This window comes from Poecilia reticulata, linkage group LG1 (assembly GCF_000633615.1).
Source record: "Poecilia reticulata strain Guanapo linkage group LG1, Guppy_female_1.0+MT, whole genome shotgun sequence".
NCBI classification, from domain to species: domain Eukaryota; kingdom Metazoa; phylum Chordata; class Actinopteri; order Cyprinodontiformes; family Poeciliidae; genus Poecilia; species Poecilia reticulata.
The window spans coordinates 10296697-10321920 of record NC_024331.1 but is presented as its reverse complement, the minus strand read 5'-3'; the positions used below and the strand labels follow the sequence as shown (position 1 = coordinate 10321920).

General features: G+C 38.5%; 1 protein-coding gene across 5 annotated transcripts in view; it reads right to left on the bottom strand.

The window, feature by feature from the left end:
• LOC103462653 (guanine nucleotide-binding protein subunit alpha-12) overlaps positions 1-25224 on the bottom strand; it is a 117398-nt gene that overhangs the window by 40856 nt on the left and 51318 nt on the right. Inside the window, exons 1-5 of one of the 5 annotated variants that reach the window (XM_008405584.2) lie at positions 23352-24716; positions 22933-23081; positions 22687-22832; positions 22281-22410; positions 9602-9820 (exon numbers count right to left, since the gene is read on the bottom strand). The exons of 1 other annotated variant lie outside the window; for it this stretch is intronic. In XM_008405584.2, coding sequence (XP_008403806.1) covers positions 9602-9820; positions 22281-22292 — 231 coding nt within the window. In that variant the 5' untranslated portion in view covers positions 22293-22410; positions 22687-22832; positions 22933-23081; positions 23352-24716. Of the gene's footprint in view, positions 1-9601; positions 9821-15970; positions 16044-22280; positions 22411-22686; positions 22833-22932; positions 24717-25224 lie in introns of those variants that run through there. 3 more of the 5 variants (XM_008405576.2, XM_008405568.2, XM_008405562.2) reach the window with 3 other exon arrangements.

The following is a 25224-nucleotide window of genomic DNA, read 5'->3' as shown; positions in this document are numbered from 1 at the left end:
TCTCTATTGCTGACAAAATACCATCCAGTCGGGAAGAGAAATCCGATTTCAAATTTGCAATTGCAGCCAGTATTGCCTCCGAACCAGCCTCAACCGTCCTGTGCTTCTCATGTAGCTCGCAGTGTTCCTCCTCCATTGTCTCGCACGCGGTGGTGTTAGCCTCGCTGTTTTCACAGCTAGCTTCAGAGCTCACCTTAGAAGTGAAGTTAGATAACTTCGATTGAGTCGGCTTACTGGAGTTTTTACTGGGCTTCTTTTGTGGGAGAGGCATCACAGCTGTTTTAAATGTCGTTGAGTGTCACTTGTAACGAGTATTTTCCAGGATTTCACAGAAAGGTAGCGGAGCCGAGGCGAGCACGTCCTCCTCAACAAGCCGCCATTACCGAGTCCTGAGGTATTTTTGGCTTCAAAACGCTGTGTTTGATAACGTTTGATAATAATTAAAACTTCTCGATGTTTGACAATGTCTAGCAAAATGTTTTTATGTCAGGCTGCTACATCGTTGAGCTGCTCTATGCTGTAGTTGATAGTGATGCATTCGTGTCCACTTCAGTGGTCTGTGTGCATTTATAACATAAAAATCCACAAAAAGCACAAGAAAATGGCATTTAGATAGCTGTCCACTGTAGTGACCACTATGCATGAAAGGGTTAAAATCATTTGAAGGCACAGAATCAGTCCAGTACCAATCCACATTCACAGTGGAGAAAGACTCACCTGGTATAAATTACATTTTTAGCTATTGGAGAAATGCTTAAGAGAAATTTATTTAATCAAAAAATGTTATGAATATGTGTGTAGGGTTGCACCGATTGCAGTTTTCTGGCCAATCTCTTGTTACCGATCTTTAAAAAGCCTGACCTGCTGATTTTGATTTTGGCTGATATGAAATTTTTTTAATAATAATAATAATAACACATTTTATTTGTAGGCGCCTTTCTGGACACCCAAGGTCACCTTGACATAAAAACAAGCAAATTATAAAATACATACCGGTAATAAAAAGCATAAAAACACAAACAAGATTTATAAGACAGTACAAAGATAATTAAAGGTTGTATGCTAGTTCAAACAAATGGGTTTTGAGTTTTTACTTAAAATATTGTTGAGACTCGATGTTCCGGAGATCAGGTGGGAGTGAGTTCCAGAGTTTGGGAGCAGAGCGGCTGAATGCTCTGCTCCCCATAGTGACAAGATGAGCAGGGGGGACGGTGAGATGGACAGAAGAAGAGGATCTGAGGGAACGGGTGGGTGTAGCAATGTGAAGGAGGTCCGAGAGATTTGAAGATGTGAGGTTGTGAATTACTTTAAAAGTTAGAAGTATTTTATAGTTGATGCGATATGTGATTGGAAGCCAATGGAGCTGTTGTAAAATAGGTGTGATGTGATGAATTAAAGGGGTCTGTGTAATGATATGAGCAGCTGAATTTTGAACCAATTGTAATTTATGCTGAGTTTTCTGTGGCAGACCAAAAAGTAGAGAATTACAATAGTCTAAACGAGATGTGACCAAACTGTGGACCAGAACAGCAGTGGAGAGTAGAGTGAGAGAAGGACGGAGATGGCAAATATTTCGGAGATGAAAATAAGCTGACCGAGTGATATTATTGACATGGGAGGCAAAAGAGAGGGTGCTATCGAGGATGACACCCAGACTCTTAACCTGAGGGGAGAGAAAAATGGAGGAGTTATCAACTGAAATGGAGAAATTATCAAGTTTACTTAGTACCAATTAAGAGAAGTTCAGTTTTACTGGAATTTAATTTGAGGAAGTTAAGAGTAAAGAATGTTATGTGAAATTGTATCAAAAGCCGCAGTCAGATCAAGGAGAAGGAGTATCGATAGTAAACCAGAGCCAGCAGCAAGAAGGATATCATTTGTAATTTTAAGAAGCACCGTTTCTGTACTGTGGAGTGGACGGAAGCCAGATTGGAATTGTTCATATAAATTATTGCTGGAAAGATGAGAATGGAGTTGAGCAGCAACTGTCTTTAATAGAATTTTTGAAATAAATGGAAGATTTGAGAAAGGACGAAAATTATTGAGTTCATTGGGATCTAAACCAGGTTTCTTAAGTATTGGGGTTATTGCTGCAGTTTTTGAGAGCCAAGGGAACAACAGCAGTAGTAAGGGAAGAATGTATAATTTTAGTGATGACAGGGAAGAGAGGGGAGGGTCGCTTTAACAAGAACAGTGGGAAGAGGATCTAAATGGCAGGTGGAAGATTTAGATTTTTGAATTAATTTGGTGACATCATCAACAGAGGGAAGGCTGAAGACCGAGAATGAATTGGTAGGAACAACTGAAACTGGGACAGGTGATGTTAAGGCGAGACTGGGTATAAGTTCCTGATGGATAATTTCTATCTTATAAGTAAAAAATGATACCAAAGTGTTACAAAAATCAGAGGTATAGAGGTGGGGAAGAAAGGAATCTAGTGGTTTGGTAATATTTGCAACTACAGAAAATAAAGTTTTGGAGTTATCCTTGTTAGAATTGATTAAAGTGGAGTAATATGTTGATTTGGCTGAAGAAATTGCATCTTTGTATAAAAGAATGTGACTGAAATTACATGTCTCCGTGAACAGTGAGACCAGTTTTTCGGTACAGTCTTTCAAGGCGACGTCCTTTTGTTTTTAACTGTCGAAGAGTGAAATTAAACCAAGGTGCTGTATGAGTAAAAGAAACAGATCTGGTTTTAAGTGGAGCAAGATTGTTCAGGATGTTGTGAAGACTTTTGTTGTAGTGAGCCGATAGTTCATCTGTGGAAGAGAAATGATCAGCAGTAGGTAGTCTATTAAGACAATGTGATAAATTATCCAGGTCAATGTCCTTAATTTTACGGAAGGTTATGTCACGTGGGGGGTTAGATTTAGAAAGTGAAATATGAACTCCAAATGATAAAAAGAAATGATCTGAGAATGGCAGGGAATCCGCTTTASAGTCAGTGGGTGTAACTCCTGAGCAGCAGATYAAATCCAATATATGTCCTTTAGTATGYGTGGGAAAAGTTGTGTATTGCTGAGGTCCAAAGCTATCCAAGCACGATATGAAGTCTTTGGAAAGTGGAGACTCTTGATTATCAATATGAATGTTAAAATCCCCAATAACTATTACATTTGTTGAGATCGTAGAAAGATGCGTGAGGAAGCCAGCAAGCTCAGAAATAAAATCCTTATTATATTTCGGGGGGCGATACAAGGCGGCAATTATAGTGGGAGTTGATCCAAATAGTTGACATACAGTTGCTTCAAACGAATGACAGACAGGGACAGTTACAGGTGTAACCCTCCATTTCTTGCGGTAGATTATGGCGTTCCCGCCCCCTCGGCCAGAAACACGAGGTTGAGCAATGTAAGCAAACCCTGGAGGAGCAGTGTCCTTAAGAGGAGCAAAGTCGTTCGGTTGTAGCCACGTTTCAGTTAAGCACATAAAATCTAACTTTCGGTCATAAATGATATCCTGCACAAGATATCCCTTACTCGAGAGTGAGCGGATGTTAGACACCAAAGTTGATCGTTGTGCTGTGATTGACACCCGCGTTAGCTGACCTAGCTACGCGGGCTAGCACACTGTGCTCAGCTTTGCGACCGGTGTTTCTTCGTGGACGACAACCAGTAGACCAGGTGGATTCAATGGAGTTAGGTCCGTTACTGCAGAAGACCTGGCGAGAGCCTCGATGGATGTATTTCTTACGGGGCAGGTAGAAGATATCGGGATGGAGAAGCAGAGCTGGTGGTGGTGATCCATGTAGCTGTAAGCGGATTTTGAAGAGTTCCGCGGCAGAGTACTGGAGGACTGCTGTCGTCGGGTGATGGACCAAAAAAAGGACAATCCAGGTTAGTATAAGCCACGGATAACAACTCCAAATAGTTGCCGGAGACATGACATTAAATTTGGCCGATGGTCTTTTTTGAAAAAAAAAGAGAAGGAGAAAGACGGTGGAGCAGCGGCTTCCAAAACGTGCCAGCGTTCACTCAAACGTGCCAGTCCGAAGAAGATTTTGTCTGAAATGTCACTAAATATAGCAAGAAAGTCACCGAGTTGGCAACAATGGGGGGAATATTATTAACTGTAAACGAGCAGACCTAACCTTGTGGGCTGGTCTGTCAGTCACACCTCTCACTGCAGAGCAGAAGAGGACAGAGGATGGTTTTTAAACTTTTGCTGACGAAGATAAGATTAGGGGATAAAATCAGCTTCACATGTAAGTATAGGCCAATTACGATCCTCTAAAATTAAGGAAATCGGTGCCCAGAAATCGACTGGTTGATTAATCAGTTGGCCAATAAATGTATCCTATATTATGCATGTATATAATGTAAACAGCACTGTCAGAGATGCAATAACTTTATTGCAGGTGTGTGAATGATCTAATGAGCGGACTGCTGATTTCAGCCAGTCCACATTGTTAGCAGAACTAGAGCAGTGTTTCCCAACCATGGTCCTCAAGGCACACTGACCTGCATGTTTTAGATGTTGCCCTGCTTCAGTACACATGATTTCAATTGATGGCTGATTAACAGGGTTTTGCTGAATTGCAATCATCTGAATGGGGTGTGTTGAAGCAGCTTTTTCAAGTTCACTCATTCATTGCCTTGAGTGTGAAATGTTCATGCATTCAAGTTAAAACTGTAAAGAACACTTTAGCTTTTGTTTCACTCCTTTGGTAATATTAGGAGGTAGATAAAGCTTGGTATCAGTACTAATATTTAATATTTTCCTTTAACCTCTTCACTGTCACCTCCAAAATTCTTACATTTACTGGGTCCATGTGGATCCCAGTGTCTTCATGACAGTTAAGTGGTTTTAAAATAAGGCAATTTCGATATTAAATATTTTAGTTTTTCTCAGTTTAGATACATTTCTCAGAGCAGAATTTATATTCTCAGCACTAGTTGTTTAATCTTCAAATCATTGTCACTTGTGTACATCAAAAAAGCAGTCTCTCTTTCCTTTGAGCAAATTGCAAATGCTTTTGTACATCATGCAAGTGATTACATACACTTAACTGCTTTTTGCTATGTTTTCATTTGCTTTAATGATGAAAATATATTAAATGAGTCTAACTGTCTCAATTTCAAATACATTCAGCATAAGTTCATTGTATGTTTTAACATGCAAAAATCTTGAACAACTTATAATGTCAATCATATTTGTATTTTATTATATTAGACTTTTGTATAAATCTGTTCTGAATTGGTAAATTGCTCCCAAGTGTGTTCTGAGATTCTTTAACAGGGAAATGTATGAACCATTTAGCTCAACCAACAATCAACCAGTTTTCTGAAACAGATTGAAGATGCATCTCGTGAACCGTTGGCAACAATAAGGTTGCCAACTCATCCAACAACAAGATAGGCTTTACTGGCAAGGCTTGGTATTTTTTTTAACAGAGCTCATTGCGGTATTATGATTCTGGCCTGTCTGCCTGCTTTGTTTTCCTCCTCAGCTCTCACCTCTCCAATCAAACTCATCTGGCTCACCTGAATGCGGCTGCGCTGCGGTGCAATTAGGCTCATGCCATCCACCTGTTCTTCAGCAGTTATATTCAGCACTCAGGCAGACAGACAGTGCCAGATTTCTGAAAGCCTTCAGTGTCAGTAGATATCCAGCATTACCTCCTTTGCCTGACCATGCCTGACCATGTTTCTTGTCACCTGGATTTCCCTGCTTTGCCTAGCCCACATCGGATTTTTCACTGGCTTCTGACCCTGTTTCTGCCTCTCGACCACTGCCTCCTGCCTCGCCCCTGGATTTGTCTGCTTAATAGTGATGAGTAGATGAGGCGTCATGTATCATTTCGACCCAGCAAAACTGTGTCGATTCTGTGTCGATACCGACACCTGCTGGACATTAAAAATTCCTACAGGCAACGTAGTGATTTGATGACCTAGTCTATACAATAAGATTTAAGTCTTTGTATTTTATTGAATATTGTATGTCCAGTTAAATTTAAAATATATCTTGTATACAGTGAATAAATAATGTGAACATGTACCATAAAGTGAAAATTTAAGTGAATGTGTTTGGAATGAGGATGCATAGACTGTCTTTTTCCACAAACTTTTATAGAAAAAAAGTTTTTTACATTTTGAAATTTAGTCTTACACTTTTTTGAGAACTTATGCTGTAGGAAAAAATTGAAGTAAACACTACATTTACAGTGAACCCTTGTTTTTTTTTTTTTAGGGGTTGCGTTCCAAAAATAACCCGTGATAGGCGAAATCCGTGAAGTAGTTACCTTTTTAGTTTTTGCAATTATTATACAGCATAATTAAATACTCTACATTGAAACCAAAGAACAAAGCCTGTTTTCAGATCAGCGGATGTGCGCGTGCATCAATCGGGCCTTAATGTGATCTGGAGTCGTGGAGTCATGTCATTAAACATGATGCAGCTGTGAACCTGCCCCGCGAGATTCACAGCTGCATCTACGGCAGAGCAATGTCAAGCGAGCCTATGGTCGGGTTTTTGCGCTGCCACTGGCCACAGTTTTTTTTCCAGCTGGCATTCAAAGTTTCAGTTTCCATCTCCTGAATGGCCAATCTTTATTGGCACTTGGGTAGAGAAGAAGCGCGGAGACTGTTTTTACCAATCATATTGTCAATCAGGATGCAGAACACCTGGATAAAAAAAACTGCACAAAAAAATCTGAGAAGCAGCAATACCGTGAAAGGTGAACCACGTTATAGCGAGGGTTCACTGTATATGAAATAATTTATAAAATGCAACTGAGTAATTTGTAGGATGGCTGTATATCTGAGTTTATGTAGGTGTATCTGGAACTTCATTCTCATGCCTGGCCTCATAATGCTTCAGCATTGAAAAGGTGGATTTATTTAAATAAGACAGTTTAGTCAAACATATGCCACACTTAACCTGCAGAACATATGAAAGTAAACTAAGAGTCAATTTCAGCTGAATTTGGATTCAGATAGATCAAGTAGAAACTGACAAGAACCAGATGAAACAACAAAAATGAAAAATTTATTTTCCAATATAAGATCAAAATGGTCCCACACTACTGCGGACCCCTTTCCTTTGAAGCTGCTCCATAGTTGACGCTCTTCCGTAAAAGATCAAGAATTCGTTTGGCAAATGCATTTGACAGATTCACTTCCAGTTTGGACACAGTTTCAAACTGTGTCCAGTTTGGACACAGTTTGGAGCGTTAATGTCATTTCGAAACAGTTCCTGTATCGGTCATGTGACTTGCTGAAACCAATATGCGCACCGACACGGGTTTTGGTCTGTGGGCTTGACACATGCACCGACGCATCGGTGTTACCGGACCCATCACTACTGCTTAAGATTGCCTTCATATGCCTGACCTGCTTATGTGCCTGGACCTTGGATTCCTGCCCAACCCCCAGATAAGTTATGTCTCTCTGGTTCTGGTTCTGACCCTGCCTTGGCCTGTTGACATCCGAGTTCAGATTTCACCTGAGTTTGTCACCTGCTACCAATACCCCTGGAGGCGACGTTTCACCTTTGCTTCCCTGAGGAACCAATCTCTGTCTCGGTTTCATACAACTTTCTGAGAAGGTTTGTGGTTTCCCATTTGACAATAAGCTTAACAGCCACTAACGTGTTTCTCCATCCTCAGTGGTTCCTGGCCCTGCTGCTGGTCATCTCTGGTCCCATACCCTATTCTCAATAAGCAATTAATTTGCTTTCTATTTGTGTCTGGCTGAAATTTCAGGTCCTCTGTTCTGAGATTAACAATAGGAGCTCAGATGCACGTAATGCATGTAATGGAACAAGGTTTGATTCTTTGACTGTTTTCTATTGTTGTAAGAGATTGCTGCTAGTCTAGAGAGGCATGTGGGTTAAAATAAGATGGAGCTTAGTATAAATGGGCAGCGCATTGTATGAGGAAGCATTGAAGTGCCATCAAATGGTTGCCATGGGGATCTGAGAATGTAGCAAACATGTTTTGATGAGGAAATGACTCATTAACGTGGAATAACAAGATTTAAAGCTAAAACTTAAGCAATTGATAGTGATGTACACACCAAATAAAGGGCTGTTCACTTTTTAAATCCCTTTTGTTTTTGAAATTTTTGGTCACTTTTTTTTTTCTGTTGGACAGTGGTATTGGACCAGACTCTTTCTGCATTGAGTTTGTCTTGTGTCATCTATCTTGAATGAGTGGTCAAGAACCATGTTTCTCCTAAAAGGGAAAATGGAAGGAAAGAAAATTCCCTGAAATAGGTCTTCATTTGTTTTTGTCTGGTTGCAGAGAGGATCACACCTGTAGACAAAGGTTTAAGAACTTCTGAATTTTCAGTCGGAAATGACCACACTGCCTGGTTGAAATGCCAGTCTCCATGTGTGTAGGTCGACAAATGTGAAAAACATTTAAGTGAATGTTGAGTTTATATGAGGTTCATGCAGGACATCATTCTAACTTTTGCTTTGTTTCTGTTTTCTAACTGCAGAGAGGATCTTTCGGTAAACACCTGATTAACATAAGCCTCAAGCTTAACCTTTGACTTGGAAGACCATATCTGTGTTGCACACCCTCCTGAGCAAAGTCTAGACTTGGTGATTTGTTACTCTTGATCAACCCAGAGCAAGAGTCCTTTTATGATGTGCATTTCTTCCACCATGGAATCCCTTAAATGGGATTCCATGGTGGAAGGTCTTCATATGCTGGAGTTTTTTCAGATCTCAGGATTACTGTGAGGAAACTGCTGTGTTTTTCACTTATGTAGACAGTGTATGTGTTATAGTAAGTTGCCATAAAAAGTTTACAGTTATGAACTGTTAAAGTGACGGATGCCAAAATATTATACTGTAATGCCTCACACAGTATGGGTGTAGTTATAACGGTAAAACCACATTTTGGGATGTACAGTAAAATACCAGCAGTTTTGGTTGCCTGACTTTTACTGTATTTTTTTTTTTTTTTGCAAATATGGTAAACTACTGGAAGTTTTGGTTCTGGCAACCACAGTTGCCAATATTTTACTGTAAATTAGATATTTTCTTTTTTACAGTGTACCTTGAGTTAGCTGAGCCATGCCGGATCAACTAATGGAAAATTAATCCGGCTGGAGTGGACCAGGGCCGACCCGGTCAGAGAGGGCTAGTGGAAAAGCACCTCATGAAGCCTATGCATTACTTAACTGACCATAACTTAGTTATTCCACATATTTTGTTTCACAACAGACGAGTATATTGGGACTAAGATTTTTCCTTAGCCGTTATGATCGATTTCAGCCGGAAAACAGTTTAAAGTGCCTAGTCTAAACTATTTTGAGTAGCCAAGAAAAAAGTATAAAAAAATACAAGTATGAATAAAACATGCTTCAAATATTTAAATTCACAGCAGAGCCAAAAAAGAGTGCAGATCTGCTGCTGAAGTCAACGGTTAATTTATTGAGGTTTTTTTGATCACTGTGTGTGTATCTCGCTGCTCATGCTGGAAAACTTGGAGTCTTGCATGATAAAACTGTGACATCTGCTTTTCTGTAATGAATAGTTTTACACAAACTACTGATATCTCATTGCAAAGGAACACTTCAGGGAGTTGTAGTATTAAGAGACTGCATGAACACAACAAACCTGGAAAGCTGTCCTTTAATCTACTCACCAGCTGGAACTCAGAGCGGCGTGTGTATGCCTCCTGTATGCCGGCATCCATCCAGAGTGCGCTCAGTGCCATCACGTAGAGTTGGAACTCACTGGGCTCCACCCCCGTGGTACCTACACGCCCCTCCCATGACATCACCAGCATGCCCTGCTTCTCATTCTCACAACTCTGCCAGGTAATGCCCAGTTTGTCTCGGGCATCCACCAGCACTCGCATACCCTACAATGAAACATTACCAAAAGTCAGAATGGCAAAGAATCAGTTGCTTTTCTCACAGCCACCATTACTGTATAAATATGAGGTCAGACATTACAAAACGTCAGGTGCACTCAAATGTTCAACTCCATTGCATTATTTAACATCAAAGCTTTACAATTTTTTTTTTAGTCACCCATCAAATTAAAGTTAGATTGTACGGAGCCGTCCAGGGGAAATGGGGAATTTTTTTTCTTTTGCGTTCCCTCGCAAAAATTTTGCGTCCCTTTGCAATAATCTACTAATTAGTTCATGCGGCATAATTGAATACTGTAAGCCTTTCTTACGGTGGCCGCTGTACTTCCTGCTTTAATATAAAGTTGTGTAAAGTTTTTCCATGAATGTTAATATCTCGTGAAATATCTCACGTTTTATATCTTTTTCTTTAGTATAGAAAGGCACCACAAACCTATGATATAAACAGAAACTTTCCGTAAGTAAAGAAATAAAAATATATCCTAACTATTTGAACTATTTCTGAGTTATTATCGCGGGGTAATAAGTCATTTGACAGTTTTGATTGTGTTTCAACTGTATTCGTCCGAATGGTTTAAAGGGCTGCTTTCAGTGCTGTTCTTAGCCTTAACAGACATAAACATGCAGTAAATAAATTGATTTTCAATCAGCTTTTTGCACCAAAGAGTTAATAATAATAACACGTTTTATTGTAATAAAACACGGCAAACTAATGGTGGTAGAGGGCCGCACTGGGTTAACTCGGGGAATCTCATCTGTCCGTGTATCAATCAGCTACAAACCTCTTCTTTGTTCTGTCACAATTATCGATTTATTCCATTTTGATAATCATGCTCCAAACTTTGCGAGGACTGACCACCCCGCTCACCCGCTTCCTCATACACACAGAGCCAGCACACCAGTAACCTTCCCATTCATAGTTGATGACAGTCAAGCCCACATCGACACACCCACCACCAGGTGTCAAAGCCGCTACTGCTGTCATGTCAATAATAACTTATTTCATTCATATGGCTCTTACAGAGCCTCAGTGAAAACATGTTTATTATTATTATTAACTGTATGGTGCAAAAAGCTGATTGAAAATCGATTCATTTACTGCATGTTTATGTCTGTTAAGGCTAAGATGGCAGCAGCTCTTTAAACCATTCAAACAAACACAACAGAGACACAATGCGATGACTTATTATCCCGCGATAACTCAGGAGTAGTCCAAATAGTTTGGATGTGTTTTTATTTCTTTCCTACTTACGGAAAGTTTCTGTTAATATCATAAGTTTGTGGTGCCTTTCTATACTAAGGAAAAATATATAAAATGTCAGAAATTTCACAACGAGATATTAACATTCATGGAAAAACCTTACAAGTTAATTGGTCTCTCCAAATTGCCCCTAGGTGTGAGTGTGAGTGTGCATGGTTGTGTGTCTCTGTGTTGTCCTGCGACAGACTGGCGACCTGTCCAGGGTGTACCCTGCCTCTCGCCCGAAATGTTGGCTGGAGATGGGCACCAGCACCCCTCCCGACCCCACTGAGGGAAAAAGGGTGCAAGAAAATGGATGGATGGATGGATGGAAAAACCTTACATAACCTTGTATTAAAGCAGAAAGTATGGCGGCCACCGTAAAAAAGGCTTACAGTATTAATTATGCCGCATGAACTGATCAGTAGATTATTGCGAGGGAACACAAAAGGTTGTGCGAGGGAACGCAAAGGAAAAAAAATTCCCCATGTCCCTTGGAGGGCTCCGTAAGATTGACCTCTAAATTGTTAATAACAATCTAGTAAACAAAGTTATATAAAATTTGAAGCAGAATTACTGAAATATGTTTAAAGAGCTTCTAAGAACTGAAATCTAAACATCTCAAAATAAATCCAATAAAAGAAAACAGAAGACATTTTAATGCATGTAAATATTTAGAGCAAAATCTGATTGAACAAATACAATATTTTCATGTTCTGAGTAAATAACATGGTTCTGTGACAGTCATGTTCAGATTTTTCTTGTTTTTTATATTTTATATTCTATATTTGTGTGAGCATATTTTCTGTTATTGTCCATCATTTTGCTGATGGTACACAGAAATTTCTAAGTTGTGGGACAATAAAGGATACTTCTATTCTATTCTATTGTCTGAAGTTACCAACATAGATTTCAGTGGTTCTAGTGGGACTTTATGCCATAGAACATATATGTGAAATGGAAGAAAAAGATTGTTTACAACATTTTGTCAAAAGAAAACTGATAAACATTTGTGTTCACCTTCTTGAGACAATGTTTTGACAAACAACATTTTGCTGCGATTACAGCTACAAGTAAGGTCCATCTTATATTTTGTCGAGAAAAGTCGAGCTCATCCCACTTCCCCATGCTGGAGATTTTAGTTTAATAGTAATAATAAATAAAATTACCTTAAAATTAATGACACAGTGACATCAAGACCCAACAGTAGAGTCAGACGGTAATAAAATGAATCTGGTTGTGTGTGTTGTTATTGTGTCCTGCAAACTTTGCTTTAATTCTACTTTTTTCTATTTAATCATAAAAAATCAAAGTCAGGCAGAAAGAGAGTCATGAAACAGGAAGAGCTGGTTTCCTGAAGAAAAGAGGAAGTTTCTGTCTTGCATCAGGCTAAAAATAGTTCAGACCATTCCTTATTTTAAAGCATTAAAGGTTTTTAAAGAATAAAATCTAAACATTTTGAGAGATTGGATAAAACCCAGAGTAAAATACTTAAAATAATGACTTATAATTATGCCAATAATTAATATTGGTTTAACCAGTGGTTGATGTTGATTTGATTATAAGGATATTTACACTTACTCTTACACTTGTGGAAGTACTTAAAGGTGAAACAAGTAACTGTAATTTGGTATCAGATAATTACAATAATGGATTATTATTGGGTTCTTTTCAGAAATGTCTGTAATAACTCACCTTATGATTATAATAAGAGTAACTAATAAGTTATGGTTATTATACCATTATAAATGAATGTTGAATCAGATAAACTAAAAGGTTATAAATGTGATTTTGACATTGAACTTGAAAAGGTGTAAAATGTTGTAACTGTAATTAAAGGTCACTGATGTTGTGTTGAAGGTAGATGGTAGGTGGAAGGTCAGGGGAAAAGGGGAACTGATAGGAGAGCGGAGAAGACAAGGCCTTATTGCTAAACTTCAACTTGCCTAAGAAAAGGTTGGGCAGGAAACAGAGGTAGGAGGAACTGTTGAGCAACTTGGGGACATTGGAACAGACATCAGGTCATGAGGTCTCCAGGGTGATGAATATGAGATCATCTGTCCAAGCAGTCAGCCAATGAGACAGGCACAGCAACAAAGCTAGCCAATGTAAACGCACCAAAAGGGTGGATAAACCCTTTATAAGGTGGGTGCAACAGAGGAATCTTTGGTTGGATCCTTCAGGCAGCTTCGAGCCAAGACGGAGATGGACAAAGAACTCTGCAGCTGAAGAAGAGCCGGGGCCACAGAACCGGAGACTGTTCTGCACATGGGGACCAACCCGTTAGCCCCGCAACATGTGGCTTCAAATCGCACTTCTCTCAACAGCTGGGTTTAGACCCCCAAAGACAAAGACCAAGGCAAAGATGAAGATAAAGACAAAGACAAAGAACAAAGGCAAAGAGGAAGAACTGGTGTGTTCCTTCCGTGGGACCAGGAAGATCGTGAGACGAGGAGAAGGGAGCTACAGAGCTGCAAGACAAGAAGCTGAGGACCGCTACGCGCATGAGGAAGTCACCCTGATGCCCGAGACCTGCCGCTCTAAGTCAGTACTCTTCCTGTACTGGGAACCTCCTGCTGCTGCAACACCTTCTTCATCATCAGGCCAGTTCTGGGGTTCAAAATGCCAAACTCTGTCCGTCTCTCTCAAAGTTTCCCTTTTTTAGTTCTCAGTGTCAGCATTAGGGAAAGATAGGCTAGATTATTGATTTTACTTATTTGATTATCTCTGCTAGTGAATTAAGCTGTACTGACCCTTGCAAAATTGCCTTACTAATAAAATAATTAGCATTTAAGAAAATCTAAAAGATGTTGTGGACATTCAATTAATGAGTTACCTTAAAGTTCTTTGATGGTTGTRAAATAGCTATGAAGTTTGATTCTGGGAGGAAAAAGTAGAAATGTTTTATAGGTTGCTTTTAGCCAAAACTAAAACAACACCCTTGGGACTCGCCCGAGTCACTAAAACCAACCTGGTTCAGTAACAAGTGCAAGTTGTAATAAAGAGAAAGAGCGACCGTTAACAGGTGTGCTCTGTGAAGCTAGTTGGTTGCAAGCTACTCAATCTGGCTAATTCACAGGGTGAAAAAGGGTGGGACATCTGGAGGGGGAGGTCGTTAGAAACCAGGCTAGTCTTTCTCGACGCCAGCTTAAACAGAGTTTACTCAGTTCTGAACAGGGTAAAATCCCATCAGATTTAGAAAACTCAAATTACCCGTTAGATGGAGAGCTGGCTGCACATCTCCCTCCTCTGAGAAGRGGAAGTAGAGTGAGAGAGAAGGGGGGGGAGGTGTTGCGCAACAACAATTTATTAGACTGATTCTTGATGAATCCCAAGACTTCTGGGTTAATATTATGTGGAATGGTGAGCCATAAGTGAAACTTGTTGGGATACAAGTGTCTACTTACATCTGGTGTAAAACTAACAGCAATTCAGCAGGAGATGGTTATGCAGAGGGACACCAGCAAGTCCACCTCTGAATGACTCCAAAACATAAAATAATACTAAGGCTTCAGAGCTGCCTGGTTTAAAATCTAGCTAAAATATTTTGGTATGACCTTAAGCAGGCAGTTCCTCCTCATCAATATTTCAATGTGGCTGAAGTGAAACATATCTACAAAAAGATGAACAGACCACATTTCTCCAGAGGAGTGTAGAAGATTCATTGCTTCTTGATGGTGAATGTTCCCCCATAGGTGGTGCAACAGTTATTTGGCTTAGGTATTTACTCTTTTAGACAGAGCTCATGTTCACTGTGCTTCACACAAGAGCACACAGGTGTTGTGTAAAGCAGGTTTTCACAGCTTGAAATATCTCTGTCAATTAAATATATTTTTTTATCAGTTTTTAGGAGAACATAACAGCACAGGTCTTTCACTGTGTCTGGAAATGGAAGCTAACAGAAAAGAAAAACGTTTGACCCCTGAAGTACTTTGATGAACCATTTTTGATTGATGGCCTGGTTTAAAAACAATTATTGCTATGTGAAACACTCAGTTCTGTTCAGTGACATGCCCAATCCAGAAATGTGTTGAATTATTAAAGCTGGTATGCTATATACTATTCAATTTGTTTTAAACCGCTTTGAACAAAGTAAAGCTGTGATTGTGGTGGTTAAATGGATGTACATGTGTGATATGTCTCTGCCAGTGACTCACGACCAACTAATCTCTGAAATACTCATGTCAAGTTTGTTTGCACAGCCTAATTGTAAATAACCCCCGGTTAAGCTCCTTATTTGTTGTATTCTCTTTTTGGCACTTGTTACCTTTATTTCATCTTGTTTTGTGTAGTATATGGTTGACTTCCGGTTTTTGATTTGATGCTTTTATTTTGATGAGAGAGCTTCCGCTGTTTATGTTGTGCAGCGCCAGCTTGGCAACAAAAGAAACGGAAGATAAGTTGCAACAGTGTTGTAAAAATGTATCTTGCTATTAGCTGCCCCTTGATAGAGGCACAAGGTATGTTTATTTTGTAAATAGGATATTTCTAATATTGATCAGTTGGAACTGTGAATTAGCTTTATTGCAATCAAATACGGTATAGTTCTAAGATCAGTTGATATTGTTGGTAGTGAATGTAATTTTCAGTTTTCAAACATTATGGATGTAAGAGCGTGTTTTGTAGCTTACTGTCTTTTTGTGTTTGTACATACAACTTTTACGGTGAAACTCAGAGTTTACTTCAGCACCCCCGCGGTACATGACACGATAAAATATGAAATATAATCAAAATTGCTTCTCAAATTTATCTGAAAGATCCATATTCCCATAAAAACACCAGAACAAATTTTTTGTTTTTGGTCTCGTGCCATCCCTAAAAAGATAACGCCCTGGGTGTTTGCATATTGCTCAAGTCAGAAGCAACAAGCAATAAGTAACCAAGCAAAAGGTGCTCACCGTGACTGTTCTCACCCTCTCTCCCACTACTGAAGCCAGGCAGTTTGCCACCATGGCAAACATTACAACTGCCACTTTGAACAAAAACAATCAATGAGCACTGCGCATGCTCTGTGTGCTCTTTTGTTGTTGTTTTATTTATTTGCTAATTAAATAAATATCAATGTATATAAATGAAATAAAATAATAATGGTTACTGCAGTGTATACGTAGAGCATTACAAGAACAAAGAATGCCTCTCAGTGAGGCTTCAGTCCTATCTTCTTAGTAAAGAGCTGTTCAGAAGAATCGTTGTCCGTGAATGTCACATCACTATATTGCAGACCTTTGGACACAGTGTTGTCCCATATCTGCGACAAGTTAGTCAACACCTCCGCACAATAATCCAGCGCAGTGAGTGACAACTTTTTTTCATCACAAATGCTTATTTGTCTCTGTACAGATAGCTTTGCTAACATCGCGTCGTCAACCTTTACCTTTCTTTGAGCTTCTTTTCTAAGTGACGAAAAAAGTTAGACATAGTCCCCACCGTCTGTGAAAGCGAAGCACTGCTGAGTTAGCTGTCGCCTTCGGATTTCTTATGATTTATGCAACGCTATTCTATTACTGACGATTAGACAGACTTCTTCTGCTGATCAGAGAAAACCACTGCGCATGTCTTGGAGCGCCGCATGCGAGTGAAAAGTGTGGAGAGGGGTGGGGGAAGTAACAGAAACAAACCTAATTGGTAAGTCACGTTATTGCTTGGATTTTAATCGGTGCGTTTTGCATCCAGTGAAAACAAAGATGTTAAATAAACTGGCCAGTATGCTGTAAATTTAGTGATATTTCCACAGTTGCGGTCTTGACTGGTCTTGAAGTAAAATCCTGAGTCCTCAGCACCCAAGACCGAAAAAAGACAGAGGTAGGGTTGCCACCTTTTAGAAATCAAAATAAGGGACGCCCACCACGGTGCGTTGTCCTACTTTCATGTGGTGGGACGTCCGCTGCAGTGATAGACATTATTTTATGGCAGTGTTTTTTGCTTTTAAAAAGTGATTCATAGAGTAATCATTCATACATAGAGGTCAGTTAAAGTACCCCAAAATTGTACTCCAATCAGAGTAGTATACTTTAAATACATTTAATTAAATACATTTAATTAAGCAAGTGTAAAAAGTATTTGGTAAACTATTACTGAGCAACTGATCATAACACCTGATTTAATATTCAAAATGTGTCCTCAGACAGCCAAAAGTATAAAAGTTATATGAACTTTACTGGTACTGTAAAGAATATTACCAAACTATTTATAGAAATAAGTAGTTAGGTTTGGAGGTGGGTTCTAGATCAAATTTACCACAGGGGCCAGGATAGTCAGTGTTTTTCCATGGCGACACTTGAAAAAGAATGAAACAAACAAGTTTTTTTGGGGGGGGTTGAGCCAAAGAGCCACTTTTGTCTCCAGAGATCCAGGTTACAGATCCCTGGCAGATGCACAGCAAATTCAAAAGTGTTAAATGTTTTGGTGTTAGTAGATTTTCTGCAAAAGCAGAGTTAATTTTACTCTAATAGAGTCACATTCTGTTTATGTAACTCTGGGGTGTATATTAGTAGTTAAAACCCAGTGTTAAAACAAAGTGTTTCCGTTTCAAATCTAGAGGTGTTAAAATAGAATCAATAACTCTTGACTTCTTAACTCTGAACTCCTACAGCGGCTATAACACTGAAGAAGTTAATTCACTGACTCCGCCCCCAAAATCACAGATTCCCACTGAAGCCAAGCGACAGAAACCAAGTCATTTCAGGACTATTTACTTTCCACCTGTCTGAGGTGTTTACTGCGCTTGGTAAGTTATTTTTTTCTGAGATGGATTTTAACTATTATTTTGAGTTGAGCTCAACCTGCATGATAGACGTCACGTTCACCACGTGGCTCGGTGTTAGCATATTTAGCTTAGCATGCCGAATGTTAGCAGAGTACAAGTGTGGAAAAAAAATCAAGCCGGTGAACATTCAATCAAATTCTTGGCTAAATTGAACAGATCTTTATGTTGAGAGCATTATTTTGTGTTGTGTCTTATATACGTTTTGCAGCATGTTTTAATCTTTTTATTGCCTTTTTGTATATATTTTTTACTGCCATAGTTGCCATAGTTTGTTATATTTTGTATTAGGCACATTTTTTGTTATTGTGACTTTTATTTTGAAAAACTAAAGTAGGAAGGGCAATCCAATGTTCGCTGGGGCACCAAAAGAAAGAAGCAGCTAATGACATAAATGCATGACTTTAGCAACTAGTTGTTTAAAGTAATTTAAGTTTAAGAATTCTTTTTTTTTTTGCTCATTTCTACCTCAGAGGAACGGTCAGCCAGCGAGGTATGTTTATATGTCGTATCATTTGTTTATGTCATTGTATTCGTGACACCGTCTCATTTATGTTTATGTTGTATTTTTAGTTCAACGGTGGTGTTGTGTCAGTGGCAACGGAAGACAAGTATTGTGGAAAGACTTGCATTAAAGTTGACTTAACACCAGCAGTAACGAACTCTTTATTGACGCCAAGAAGAGGTGGAAGTGATAATATTAGAACCAGTTTGGTTGAGGATGAAATCTTCAGTCGTCAGCGTCACCCTCCCTCCCGATCCCTTCATGGATTCTTCGTAGATTCAAGCTCCAAAAATGATTATGTAAGTGTTAATATCTCTGAAACCCTACATTTATGTAATTTATGCTTGTTGTCAGAGTTGTACTAAAAATGTATTCCTTCATTCCATTTCTCTTTTTTTTTTTTTGTTTGTTATGATCCAGAGACCGACACTAGCCATCGTACTCGGAGACTGAAGACTGTCTAATGCAGTAGAGGAGAATGTTGTTGTCTCCGGCCAAACTTCGCGAACAGCCCAACAACCTGAAGACAGTCTGTTAGTGAGTGGAATATTAAGATCTAACACTGAATTAGTGTTAGTAAGTGTTGACTCCCATCAGATTTGATATTTGACACTTTATAAATAGAGTTAAGGTACTAACTGCAAAAAGAGTTAAATTGACACTTTAAAAGTGTTGAAATCAAATCTGATAGAGTTAATTTGGGCCTGCTGGATTCGCTGTGTGGAAAGTTTGATCCTATACATCAGCTAAAAGTGCAGCACTACAATTTTTAATTCATTGTTAAAGCAAAATTGTGAAGGTTAAAAAAAGTGATCCACCACTGAGTATTAACATAAGACATTTATTTAGTGTAACTTCTTTGGACCCCGTTTGCTCCCATCTACACAGTAAAAAGTGTCAATTTAACACCTATAGAGTTGAATTTAACTCTGTTTCAGATAACATTTGGTCCCACTCGAAAATAGAGTAAAATGTACTCTATAGCCAGTGTCAAATTTTCAGAGTTAATTTTACTCATTTTAGTGTCAAAATCAACAAGTCAGTGTGTCAAATTATTTAACACTATTGTTATTTTACACTCTTCAGAGTAATACTGTTATTTTTATGGAGTTAATTTTATACTAAATTTACTTAAAAATGTACACTTTGTGTTTTTTTCTCCTTTCTCCAGTTTTTTTTTACACATATACCATGTAATGCTAAATTTGAGAATTTTATGGCTTTTATAAAATCTACCAATCATAATAACCACAAAGTTATAAGTTGACAGTGACAACATTTTTTCAACTTTATGATCCAGTGACAAAATTACTTTAACAGTGTCATTTTAATCATCTTCAAAACAATGTTCACCAAAGAAAGCAATATGGGACAACAAAGAGAGCAGTGTAATTTGCTTCATATGACATTTGTATGTCAAAGGGCTTCGGATAACATAGATGGTTGACGTCAAACACAACAAAACCATGCACCATTTCAGTAACTTCATAAGCATGAAAATGTTCATGAAAAGTTACTGTACATAAAGACAATGTAAGCAGCAACAGTTTGTCTTTAACTATGAATACAGACTTGATCTGGTAAAAGACAGGCATCTCAGATTCAACTTTGCCACAAATAACCAGATGAGGACGGTAAATAAACCCACTGTGTTTTGCCCAGTTCACTTTCGTAACTTGAGCCTCATGAGACACTTGCACTGCCTCAGAAATGTCAGACCCTCCTTTTACCATGTTTAAAGATACCATTTTCCCTGGTCCAATGTCCAATCGATTAAAAGTTGAAGAAGCTTGCCAAACATGTGCCATATAATTTTGATGTTTTTTTAGCGAGTGTTTTGGTAATGTTTTTAAATGACTGTTTCTTAAAAAAATTGTGTTTACCTTCATAGCGCATGCACCAGCTATGAAGTACAGGGCCAATTTTCTGAATGCACCTAGAATAATGGATGAGAAAATGGTGCTTTGGTAAAAGTTTTTTTTGTGGATACAACTTTTTAAACAGTTTGTGATGATCCACAATCAAGTGTTTTAAATATACACAGACCTTGGGTTAACATTGGAGAAAGAACAATATTTACAATTTGTAGTAGTAAAAGGAGGAGGTGCCAGTGTGGATTATAAGATGTTACCAGATCTCCAAACATGAGAGGAACATTCTTCAGCAAGCACCATAACTGAACTGCATTTAGTCCCAGATCAATCGATTCTCCACATAAATTGACAGCCACTGGCCTGTTGTTCCTCTCCATGAATCCATAGTCAAAAGTAAGTATTCTCAAATTCAGTTCCTCCAATGTAATGCGTTCTTTAAAACACTCAAACAAAATTTTCAACTCGTACTGGCCAATACCTTCAAAAATGTCGTGCATCACATCAACTGCGAAGTTTTCAGTTGTGTGAAAAAACATAAGTGAATTTAAAATACATGAATGCTTCACACCAAAAACATAAGGAAGAGAGGGATTGTAAGCCATTTCTTGGCAGTGTGCATTTCTTTGGTGCGCAGCACTATTTTGGAGAATTCGGTTTGAAAGTCATCTTTTTCAGCCAAACAGAACCTGCAACAATACCTTGCACTGAAAGACTCAACCAGACCAAACAAGCTATATACGCCTAAATTATCCCCAGTAACCTGCACAATACTCCCGTGAACTTGGCAACCGTACAGTGGAATAAAAATTCCATCAGTTTCCAAAACTGTAATGTCTCTAACAATAGGTGCAAGAATTTCACTGAAGCCATACCGTTTAACATCTTGTGCACGAAACAAGGCACAATGGTGTATGTTGGCAAAAAGAGAATTCCATTTTGGAGAGAAGTTACATAATGTAAAATATATTGCACCCAATTTGTAAATATCTCGTTTGGAACCAAGAGGGTTTGCTACCTCAAAATCATCATAAAACATATGGATTTGCACTGAGTGCTTTTCAGTTGAAAACAAAGGATGACCCTTAAAAAAAGATCCATCATAAATATCTTTAAGGGTTGAGTCATCAAAAATTGAGCTTTTCAACATTTCAGTAGAATGGACTTTTAAATATCGACTCCAAAGTAGATAGAATTGGAACATACATGAACTTGTCTTGAACTACAACCTGATCATATGTTCCCGTCTTCTTAGTTTGTCTAGTGTCAAATCTTGATCCAATTACACATTCAATTGGTTTTACAGTTTCCCACTTGTCTGAGAAAAATTTAGATCTTTTGCATTCCGAGTTAAGAATTGTGAAAGGATTAAGTTCTTCAAAACATGCTTCAACTTTCTTGCACATCACAGTATCTCTTTCACTGCTAAATACATTCTTTATTACAGTTTCTTTAGCGTGATGTTGGATGCCTTTTACAATCTCTTCCATGGAAATCATAACAGAATTCACCAAACTTTGGCCAACACCTGCAGCCTCCATATCTGAAATTACTGATGCACAACTATTTACAGTGTTTGTTGAAGATAAATCTGTGTCATCCTCTAAAGATTCAGTCACCATTTCAACATCTCTGGCATCTCTTGTGTCCAGAACAGCTTTGTAAGGTGAAAACTCCCCATCTTCTACAGATTCAAAGGTTTTAGATGCTTTCTAAAACCTGAAAAGCTACCAAAAGAACGTGAGCATCCTACTTGACCACATTTAATATGGAGAGTCCTGCCAGAACAAAGACCATGGATTAGTTTAAGGTGCTTAACAAGGCTGTTTGGTGCATCACTGTCACATTTGCAGATAAAACACTTCATTATTTGATGTCACACTAATGGAGCATTCTTGCTCTCAACTCTGCAACTCAGGGTGTTTCCTTTGTTTCTCCAACATCTATGTTGTAAACAGTTGTTTGGAGAAAGGTGAAGAAGTTGGTCAAGGGAGCACTGTATGATGTACCAAACACATAATTGGCCTTAAAGAGCTCATCAAGAGCTCCAACTGAACATGTTGCCTTACATGGAATGGCATAGTTGTCAATCACAATGAAGAATGCATGAATACTGCTTTGGATGGATCCATGGGCCAGGAGGTAGGGCTGGGTATGTTGCTTGATTTTGTCAAGATGCTGCTGCACACTGGTTCCAACCTACATTGAAAAATAAATAAAAACATGACAAAAGTATATGATTCTTACTCATGTGCTTCTGTCATTGCAGCTGTAAGGATGTTTATCATCTGTCTTCTGGTTGCATCTGTCAAGCATTTCGTTCTTGAATACTCTTGCATGATACGCTCACCACCAGACATTGTTGTCAGGATTTTTTCAATCAACTTCAATTTCAAAGAAAAAAAAAATTAAAACTCTTGAACCACTAAACCTAGAAAGTACATAAACAATGCTAAATTAAATGTAATAACTTACTGCTTGTGCCTCATAATTTATGCGACATGGCCTTTTAGGTTGACTTCCTTCAGCAGTGGCTTCTTCTGATGGGTCACACATTGTGAAATTCAGAATAACAGTATCATCAGATGTCACTGAAGATGACGATGATGATAGAACAGCACCTGCAAAAAGTAAAGCAACAGCCTGTTTAGGAGAACTCTAATGTTCCCAAACCAACTTCTAAATGAAATATAAATACATCGGTGAATTGTTAGTGATTACCAGGATCTTCTTTGTTGCTCAACATAACTCGAAAGGTTCCAGGTGACGGATTCACTATTTCTTCAAAAACATCTACATCAACTTCTGTGTCAGACTGGTCATACACCTTCAGATCTTGCTGTCTGCCTTCTGGAATGTTAAATTTCACACTAAAGCAGAAAGAAATATTAAAGAAGTGAAAATGAAAACATTTGCTGCTGATAAAGGGTGAAATAAGAGTAACCCAACGAAATGCCAGTGAGTTCAATCCAATACACTTTTGGTTTTTTAAATGTTAATACAAAGAAAAAAATTACTTGATGCAAGATGGGTGCATTGCATAAGAATGCAAGAAAAAAAAAAGTAGTGAGATTATTTTACTAACATAATAACCTTCTCTCACGAATACATCAAATGTTAGGTCAGAAAGTTTCACGTACTTCCGCTTCCCACCAAACAAAACCCGCAGTAGCATGGTCTGTTCGAAAAGAAAGAATAACAAAAATAAACAACCATGACAGAGAAATTTTAATAGTTAATTTATGTGCTTTAAAGGTAATGCCATTTGAAAACTGAGTTCATATTTCCCATACACTTGAACATAATCTGTACAAGCAGTATGGCGCCTGTTAGCTGCTACATCCATGATGCTAACCATGCTGACATGACTCGGTGGGCGCTACGACCCCGAAGTACCCACAGAACCTGGGCCTATGGCATAAGGCACAGTAATTAATACTATTACAATTTGTAACAGTTACGTATTATTACCTTGACAGCCTTCTGAAACAAACTGAGCAAATATTTTGAGGTGGACAACTTGTCTAGCATAGGGCTATCCCTCGGCTCTCGCTCTCATACAACTTTATCCCGCTACCCTGAATGTGAACAACGGAATAAAACAGGTACAAAAATGAGGAGACATGGAGGGGTTTTAAGTTACTTACTTTTTCTGTAGCACAACTCCGTTCAGAATCCAAAATGGAAGTAGCTGTCTCACAAACTTCAGAAAACTGTTGCTTCGTCTTCTTCCTCCTCCTCCTCTTCGCGGTTGCCAAAAATCTTTACTGGCGCGTTATTGACACTTGACAGAGTCAAAAGTTTCACTGCGCGAATGTAGTATTTTACTCTGACTTTTAACTCTAACGTCAGAGCCGATTTACACTCCATATAGTTATAAATACTCTATTTAGATTAAATTAGGTTTACACTGAAATATTAACACCACATTTTTTACTGTGTAGAACCACCCATAGCTGCAGGTCTGGGTCTGTAGCATTAATGATACATTAAATGACTACCGAACAATGAATTCATAAAATACATCAACATTTAAAAATAAAACATACAGAAAGCCCTAACAAACCTTTTAAAGTAGGAAATATTTATGCATTGACTATTAATCTAATGTATGATATGTTCTTTAAATGATCATTTGTATTATTTTTGGCTGACATTATACATTAAATAAGCAAATAATCAAACCAATATAGTCTACTAAAAGCACAATAAGAAACTTAATCATAGCAAAATGCTACCATATCAGGGCTCAATGAACCACGATGGACAATTTTTTTATATAATTGTCTGTGTTCATCCTCACTAACATTATTCAGCCTAGGATTTGCATCTTCACTCGTACGTCTGTATCTTTACGAGAGGTTTTACTTCTAAGGACAGTGGAGAATTGGGTCGAGAACGTTTTAAAAAGACCCGGGTTGATATCCCTTTACCATTTACGGTTCCATTACTAGCAGAGCAGGAGTTTAAAATTAACTAATCAACCACTGCTGTGTTCATGGAGGCTTATTAATGATTGCAAAATAAATATCAAGCCTGCAAACCTAATATCGTAATGGACTGTATGTTATGTTTTTAACGTAATCTCTGGTCGGCTTGAAGAGCGCAGGAGGTTTCCATGGCAACGGGTGTGCTTAAATGACAGAGAGAGACTGAGAGTAAAAATGTGCAAGTGGTTTTGAGTTGATCACCTGTTCGGGTTGTTTTACACAGCCACTGCAGTTTCTGAACGTTCACTGTAAAAAAAATGGGTACATGTACTGTTGAATTGGGGTTAGGTTCGTAGGTATTTGCAGCTAACAAGATGGTGTATCGGTCAAGATACAGGAAGGAGGACATGAGACCAAAACTTGCTGTGGTCGTGAGCTGGTTTATTTTGCCTCGATACTCAGTGTTGCCAGCAGTCTGCAATAACAATAATTAGCCATTAGGCTAATGTATTACAGCAATACAGGTTCAACTTATACAAACTCAGTGAAACCCACAAATAGACAGTCTTTGGCCGAATTTAAC